We start from the raw sequence: 8,497 nt of genomic DNA on the forward strand, positions 1-8,497 counted from the left end.
CATGGCATGATTTCATGGTCCTTTAGAGTGCTTAATCACATTCATAAATCAAAAAATTATTCCTTGCTGCCCGGAGCCCATAGAAGTACCAAAACAGCTTATTTGGTCCATTTGTACCTTCATAACTTGGATGCATAAGATGGGCTTTGGATCTTTGGGTATTGTCATGCCCTCTTGAGTTTGAATCATACCTTGTATGAAGCTAACCAGTTGTCCTTGAATCTTTTAACTTGTGCCCTTGTAATTGGCCTCGTCTTTATTTGTACAGGATCAGCACCCCAATGGGTAGTTGGTTGTATGGGTACGGCGGATTCTCATCATTCCCCTTCTTTTGAAAAGGATTTACCCTCAAATCAAAGTCATCACCTGTAGTAAATGGAGATAATTCAGTAACATTAAATGTAGCACTCACATTATACTCACCTGCTAAGTCAAGTTTGTAAGCATTTTCATTAATCATTTCCAAAACTTGAAAAGGTCCATCCCGTCGAGGCATTAGTTTTGACTTTCATTGTTTTGGGAACCTCTCATTCCTTAGGTGCAACCAAACCCAATCTCGATATTCAAATACAACCTTTATTCGACCTTGATTAGTATTCTTTACATATTATTCTGTCCTCCTCTCAATGTTTGCTTTTACCTTCTCATGAATTTGCTTTATAAAATCAGTTTTTTGTTTTCCATCTTGATTAGCACGTTCACTTAAAGGTATGTGTTAAATCTAATAGAGTCAAAGGATTAAAACCATAAACAATTCTAATGGAGCATATTTAGTAGCTGAATGCATTGACCTATTATAAACAAATTCAACATGTGGCGAACATTTCTCCCATGTTCTTAAATTTCTACTAATTAAAGCCTTTAAAAATGCAAACAAAATCTTATTTACTACTTCAGTTTGTCCATCAGTGTGTGGATGACAAGTAGTTCAAAATGAAAGTTAGTTCCTAATTTAGCGCATAAAATTTTCCAAAAGTAACTTAAAAAGTTAGCATCCCTATCCAAAACAATAGTCCTAGACATTCCATGTAGTCTTACTATTTCCTTAAAGAATAAATTACCCACATTAGATGCATCATCTGATGAAAATCCGTTCGAACCCGCACAACCAATAACCCGCTAGGGTGCTGATCCATTTTGGATGAAGACCGGATCAATTACTAAGGCTAAAGCTAAGAGATTTAAGGAAAAACTGGCTGCCTTTATTCAGGGATTTATCAATTCTTAAAAGGGATTGTCCATACCCAAAGATACAAAGTCTGTTTTAAACATCCAAGTTATGGGAGCCGTTATGAACCCGAAAAGCTGTTTTAGTACAAATGTGGCCTTCAGGCAGCAAGAAATGGTCCCAACACTTTATGGAATCAATAAATATCAATAAGAGGTCATAGAATCAAGACAAGGCAGAATCAAAAGCAATCGAAAAGGGCTTGTGCGCATAGGGGGAAAGTTGGTTGGTTTTGCTAGATTTTGTTGCTAGCTTTACTCTATTTTACTGAGTTGGCATTTTCTCTTTGTTCCAATCAAGGGAAACATGTGGGACTCAATGATAGTCCTATTTGGCATCCTACATAGCACATGGGATCTCATTTGGAGCTTAAATTGGTCATTTATTGGTCAAAGATGGCTTAGTTTGAAAGATAGTCAACTAGTTTCCTAATTTGACTTTGACTTTTTGTTTTGGAAAATTAGTCTTTTCTTTGGTTTTTATTTGTTTATTTGTTGGAAAAATCAACTTAGAAAAGTTAGTATTTTATTATTTCATTTGTAACTTAATTAATTTCTAATTCAAAATAAATTAATTAATTAATCAAAATTAGATTAGAAAAGGAATACAAAATTCGGCCACATTAGGAATCTAGCATGCATGGCCAGTTTTGTCTTAGTTTTCTAAGATTTATTACTTTGTAACTTTAACCTATTTAAGGGTTATTTTTCAATGAGAATGCACCTTCAATATTATGAGATAAAATTATCTTTGTTCTCTTTGAACACCTAAAACACTATTAGAGAGTGAGTGTTTTAGTTTTAACTTATCAATAGAACTTTCATAACCTATTGTGGCATCTTCATTATACCAAGGTTTCTAATCACAGGTTAGTTAGGGGTTAAAGTTTTCCCATAAGAACTTGAACTTAATTGAGATCGGGGCTAATATAATATGGGTTTAGGCACGAGTCGATATAGGTTCATATCATCATCAATTTTATTACATGCAATAAAATATGTCATCTTATAAAATCTATCAGCAACTACAAAAATTGAATCTTTTCCATTCCTAGACTGAGGTAAACTAAGAACAAAATCCATAGACAAATCAACTCAAGGATGTGATGGAATCAGCAAAAGTAGGTACAATCCATGCGGTTTCAATCTAAACTTGGATTTTCAATATTTTAAGCATTTTTCACATATTCTTTCCACATTTCTCTTCATATCAGGCCCATAAAAATATTCTTACAGTAAGGATAAAGTTTTTATAACTCTAAAATGACCCATTAAACTCCTACCATGACCTTCCCTAACTAGTAACTCCTTAATGTACAATTAGATACACAAAGTTGATTTTTCCTAAATAAATATCTCTCAAAAATATAAAATTTATTATAACCATACTTAGCACAATTTTGGAATATTTCACCAAAATCACTATCATGCTCATGAAGTTCTTTCAATTGTTCAAATTCAAGCAATATGGCATATAAGGTAGAAAATAATACATATCTTCGGGATAATGCAACGGTAACCACATTTTTCTTACCTTTCTTGTAGCAGATGACATAAGGAAAAGTTTTAATTAATTCAATTAACTTCCCATGTCTTTGGTTGAGCTTCCCTTGGACTTTATGTGCTTTAATGATTCATATGAATCACGAATTAAGTAAAACTTGCTTGATCAATAAAAGAAGTCAAAGTCAATGCCAAATTGATGATTTTCGGCCAACATGAAACGTCATGGGCAAATGTTGGATTTAAATGCTTTTGCTTATGTTTGGCATGATTTCATGGTCCCTTGGAGTGCTCAATCATGTTCATAAACCAACAAATTTATTCATTGCTGCCCGGAGTCCATAGAAGCACCAAAACAGCTTACCAGATCCATTTCCGCCTTTATAAGTTGGATGCATAAAACAAGCTTTGAATCTTCGGATATTGTCATGTCCTCTTGAGTTTGAATCACACATTGTATAAAGCTGACCAGGTTGTCCTTAAATTTTTTAGCTTGTGTCTTCGTGATTGATTCATCTTCATTTGTACTGGATTAACACCCTAATAGGTAATCGGTTGTACGGATATAGACGAATCCTCATCATAAAGAATAGTGTACCTTATTTTGAGAAAGACTTATATAAACATCTCTATTGGTATGTTGTTTATTTATTTGCATTCTTAAAAAGATATATTTCTTAGAGCAAGGATTTTTTATGTGCTGACCTTGATATGGCCGGGAGTGTCCTGTTGAGTTTTGTATTTTTCCAAAGAAGATTACCGTTTCCGTAGGTGATGTCACTATTTTATCTAATCCCTTCAATTCAACTAATTTAAACAGTAGAACATGTAAACTCGTCAATCATGGAACTTTCTTGCTTTGCTAATATGTCAGCTCACTTCAAGTGAGTTCGCTGTATGATGATTTGGATCTTAAGGTAACATGCAATATATAGTTCATAATTTTTAATTTATTAAACGGTCTATTAAATGCAATTCTTTATTAAATGCAACTCTTTTTTAAAAGAGAAGTTATTATGCTAAAGTATAGGAGAATATTTTGAACTTTACTAAATCAGAAGCAGTAGGCCTTTTGGCCTTTTCTTTGTTTTTCTTTTTTTTTTTCTTTTTTTTTTCAATAAATGGAAGTGGTATTTTTATTTTTTTCTAAATCAAAACATATTAAATAAATAGAAATATCAAAAAAAAAATTTGCATGTGATAAATTACCTTAATGTTGATTGGGAAAAAAAAACATTAATATATATATATATATATATATATATAAATATATGTATATCTATTTTTAACTTCCTGAATAGGCATCATTTGGTAAAAACTTGAAGATAACGGGACTACAATTCATTTTTCTGCAAAGCTATCGGAGCCATCCAAACAGCGCCAACACTTTTAGTATTTGTATCCAAATTATAATCAGCCAGAGGAATCACATATTGTCCGATCAGACAACACTATTACCTGCATCCAACGGCCAAGATCATCTATCACAATACACATGAGACAATCACCACAAGCTACTAATTCTCGTTGAGACAACCAAATCCACTAGAATCTGAACCAGTGACACACGCATCACTCTAACCAAAACCAGCAACCTAGAATATGGGTTATGGAATTCTTACCCTGACAACACCTTCATGTTCGACCTCCATAGATTACTCCAGGAAACCTCCCGAGTTCCAGGCTCTTTCCTTACGTGCAGTTAGAATTCAGTGCTCAAATTCTAGCCCAGATGTGCCTCTAACCTCTGGTAGGTTTTTGTCAATTTTTATGAAGTCTCTAATTATTTATCTTCTCTAGTATTTTTTGCACTTTCTATCCTCACCCAATGTACCAAAACAACGAATGAATAGAAAGGTAACTTTAATGTGGAATGTGAATTCAAAGATGGGATTGTTTTTGGCAGAATGATGGTTCCAGAATTTGTCTTGCTTTCTTTACTATACTCTGATGTGTGATTATATGCCCTACCAAAAGATATTATATTTTCTTTTTCTTTTTCTTTTTTCTTTTTGGTGGGGGAGACTACATCCAATTTGAAATTCTTCTTAGGGAGAAATTTGGTTTGGTGGGTTTTGCGTGAAAGTAGCGGAAGTTTAACAAGAGGGTTCCTGTGTGAATGGCAGGTTGCTTCTTGAACCTAAAATGCATTCAGTCCCTAGCTAATTTGATAAATTTTACGAAAAGAAACATCAGGGATGCAAATTATGCATTTGAATGGAATTGTTAAATTATTGAAATAGCTGAAATTGATAATGTCCTGGTGGAAGAATTAGAAGTTTTTAAAAATATGAAGTCCTGTTTTTCTTTCTAGTAAGTGTCCATAGTGTTCTCTATTTGTAAACTTGCAATGAAAAATAGCTACTCTGTGTGTAGGGATATTTCATAAGATAATCTAATATGCTTGATTTATATCTCGTGAGAGAGAGTGAAAAACTTATAAGTAAATGGAATAATCGGTGGTGTTGGTGTGCATGGGTCATTTATTTGTAGGTACATAAAGTTGAACTACTTTTTGGTTTTGCTAATCAATATTAGCTTCTTCTTTTTTTTCTTTTTTCATTTTTTTTTTTTTTTCACTCTCTCTGTCTCTCTGTCTCTCTGTCTCTCTCTCTCTCTGGGAAAAAACGTTCAAATTCTTCTTTTCACAATGGAGATTTTTTTTTGGGAAAATTGAGATAAACTTTTCTTCTTCTTCTTCTTCTTCTTCTTCTTGGTGCATTGCCTTGAAAATTTGTATGTATTTATATGTGGTGTTGTTGTGCAGTGAAGTGATGCAATATTAGCTTTTTTTTTTTTTTTTTTTTAATGGAAAAGATGGTTCAATTCTTCTTCGTTCATTTAAATCTTTATTTTTTGTAATGAAGCAGCTTGACAACAATTTGAAGTTCGTGAATTTCTATAAGACTCTGTGTGTGTGTGTGTGTTTTTTTTTTTGTGTGTGTGTGTGGGGGGGGGGGGGGGGGGGTTGCTCAGTGGGTTTATCCAAAGTGTTCATGATGTCCTTGAATATACTAGTTCCCAGTTGAATTTGGATTCAAATAATTGCTTTTATGACAGAGAAACTTGAGAATGAAGCTCCTTTGACGGGCAGTGCATTTGATTTCAATAAAGCAACATTACCTCTTACCCATAAGTCGATCTCTTCATCAAAGAAAGTAACCCTTATACGGCATGGTCTTAGCTCATGGAATGTGGAAAGTAGAGTTCAGGTATGCAGCCTCCTGCTTTAGTTAATTGTATTTTCTTTCCTTTCAGGTAGGAAATGAAGTCTGTTACTCCTTTTGGAAGTGTAGTTTTATATGTTTCTATGTAAATTTATACTGCCATCATATGTGTATTAAAATTTTTGCACCACCCTTTCATCAGTATTGAACAAGCTAGATTTGAATTTTTTTCATGTAGAAGTAAGTTTACTCTGTCTTGATTTAAAAACCTAACTCTGGTTTGAACCAACTTTGACATGTGCTTCTAGGTTTCCAAAAGCATATGAAAAGTAAAATCTGCAAAAAGTTATAATTCCTTTCTTCTAAAAAGTTAATTGTACTACTGCAAATATTTAGTTCAAAGTTTGTATTTTTTTTTTTTTTTTCTCCGAGATATGTTTGAGTTGCTTATCTACTGATCTAGCTACCGTTTGGATGCACACAGGGAAGCTCAAACCTGTCTTTCCTAACAGAAACTGGAGTGGAGCAAGCTGAGAGATGCAAAGAAGCCTTAGCAAATATATACTTTGATCAGTGTTTCTCAAGTCCAATATCTCGTGCCAAGGTATGAAAAATGTGTTTTGATACTCAATGCTATTATCAGGTTTCCTATCATATTTCAATTGCAGGTGTTTTAATGCAGTCCACTGCTGAAATTATATGGCAAGGGAGGGAACAGCCACTCATTTTCCTTGATTCACTGAAGGAGGCCCATTTATATTACCTTGAAGGCATGAAAAATGGTCTGTCTCCTTGTGTTTCTTTATAATTATGTTATTTACCCAAAAATAAATAAATAAATAAATAAATAATAATAATAGTAAAACCTTGTCAATTATGTTATGTGGTCTGTTACTGCATTATGGTAGCCTACTAAATCGCATTCAGAATTTGGAGGCAGTGGATGCCAAGCAGAGATATCCAAAGGAGTACACAACATGGAGAGAGGATCCAGCTAATTTTAAAGTGAATGGAATTTTCCCTTTACTAAATCTTTGGGGAACAGCAAGAGAGGCTTGGAGGGAAATCTTACTCACACCTGTAAGATATTTCCAATGCTGTCTGGCTATATATGTAGGAAGGAAATTTTTATTTATTTTGTCTTTTTTAGTAGTAAAGATTTAAATGTTTTCTCAAAACTGATGTGGTAGCCGAGTTGCCTTGCCACTTATATCATACATTAACTGCCTACCATGGAGTTAAAGATGTCTAGCACTAGCCATACTGGATGGCTGAGGTGCTGCTATAGAACTGGGTTGGTCCCATGCTAGTGGCTTGGATCTGTCCATTCTGCCTGTGCCTAGCGTAGCCTGTAGCTGGTCCTGCCGGATGGCATGTTCTTTCCCATGAATTTTAGCAGAACTAGCTTACTGATGGCAGATTGCTGTGATTTGACATGTCAATGCGGCTATGCTGCTAACAATTCCTTTAATTTTCTTTTTGGTGTTAAGCAACATCTATCTCTACTCCATCTGTGGCAAATTAATTTCAGTGGCATGTAAAATATCTTTCTGATTTACAGGGGGAGCATTTCTTAGTTATTACTCACAAATCAATCTTGAGGGCATTGATCTGCACAGCTTTAGGGCTTGGCCCTGAGAGGTATTAAAGTTGTTTTCAGCAAATTCTGTGAAAATAACACAAGCTGTTTTTGCGGGGCAGTTATGGTGGGTGCTTTTGTGAATTATCTGGTGTTTATTTCCAATTAATTTTCGCCAAAATAAAAATATTTTTTTTCGACAAGAAATGATGCTTTATTATGCTTAATGTAAAGGATATGAAAAAGAGTTTGGCCTATTGAGTGAGAAATTTCAAGTAACATGAGGCTTTGTGTAAACGATGTGAGATTTTGGCCCAAAGAATGAGAACCATTTTAATGTCATATCCCATCTTGCTTGGAGACAATAGTATCCCCTCCCAAATAATGCATAATATCATAATTCGCCAATTTTAACTGTTTGCAGTGAAATTATACACTAGATACCCTTCTTGTTAAAGGTTTGATGTGATTTGACTCATACCTGTCTTGTTGCCAATAAAATGATGTAATCATATATTAGTGAGAAATCTATAAGATTCTGATCATGTTTTTATGCTTCAGGTTCCGTGCTATTGATGTAAACAACGGTGGAATTTCTGTATTCAATTTCAACAAAAGAGGAGAAGCAATGCTTCAATCTCTGAACATGACTGCCCACATGTACAGTGATCATGTCTATCAATACTGATACTTTGATGTGCAAACAGCATACCCTTCCTACCCTCCACTGCTATTGCTACAAGGACACTCGACCCATCAAATACGAACTCTTTCCGCAGTCGCAGTTGGGAATGAGAGGACGAGCTCACAAATTGAGCAATAACCATTTTACATTCAGTCTAAATGTATCAACTTTGAAGTTGAGTAGCTCCTGTTTTTTTTTTTTTTTTTTTGGTTGCGAATGGTAGCTCCTGTTTTTTGGTGAACAATATTGCATTCCATTTTCATGTTTGTGTTGTTACCATGTAGAAAAGAGAGAATTTTAAGTGGCGTATTACATGATACCTACACCACATAGAAA

General features: G+C 34.2%; 1 protein-coding gene across 2 annotated transcripts; it reads left to right on the top strand.

Annotated features, from left to right (window-relative positions):
- Positions 1 to 4,077: 4,077 nt before the first annotated feature.
- Positions 4,078 to 8,497, top strand: LOC107424207 (probable 2-carboxy-D-arabinitol-1-phosphatase). Of its 2 annotated transcripts, none has more exons than XR_007238818.2 (7): positions 4,078 to 4,480; positions 5,791 to 5,942; positions 6,382 to 6,501; positions 6,580 to 6,679; positions 6,838 to 6,977; positions 7,459 to 7,603; positions 8,038 to 8,497. XR_007238818.2 is itself a non-coding variant. In XM_048467125.2 (7 exons), the coding sequence occupies exons 1-7, from the start codon at positions 4,333 to 4,335 to the stop codon at positions 8,162 to 8,164; spliced, it is 867 nt and encodes a 288-aa protein (XP_048323082.1). In that variant the 5' UTR covers positions 4,086 to 4,332; the 3' UTR covers positions 8,165 to 8,497. The 2 variants fall into 2 exon arrangements, 1 of the variants encoding a protein (XP_048323082.1); XM_048467125.2 differs by having other exon boundaries at positions 4,086 to 4,480; positions 7,459 to 7,538.

This window comes from Ziziphus jujuba, chromosome 1, assembly GCF_031755915.1.
Source record: "Ziziphus jujuba cultivar Dongzao chromosome 1, ASM3175591v1".
Lineage (NCBI taxonomy): Eukaryota > Viridiplantae > Streptophyta > Magnoliopsida > Rosales > Rhamnaceae > Ziziphus > Ziziphus jujuba.

What these genes read in the sequence shown, in the direction of transcription:
- LOC107424207 (XM_048467125.2), top strand. Translation starts at nt 4,333, where the DNA reads ATGGGTTATGGAATTCTTACCCTGACAACACCTTCATGTTCGACCTCC. An exon ending in AGATGTGCCTCTAACCTCTG is followed by an intron (nt 4,481 to 5,790) that starts GTAGGTTTTTGT and finishes CTTTTATGACAG; the next exon opens with AGAAACTTGAGAATGAAGCT. An exon ending in GTCCAATATCTCGTGCCAAG is followed by an intron (nt 6,502 to 6,579) that starts GTATGAAAAATG and finishes GTTTTAATGCAG; the next exon opens with TCCACTGCTGAAATTATATG.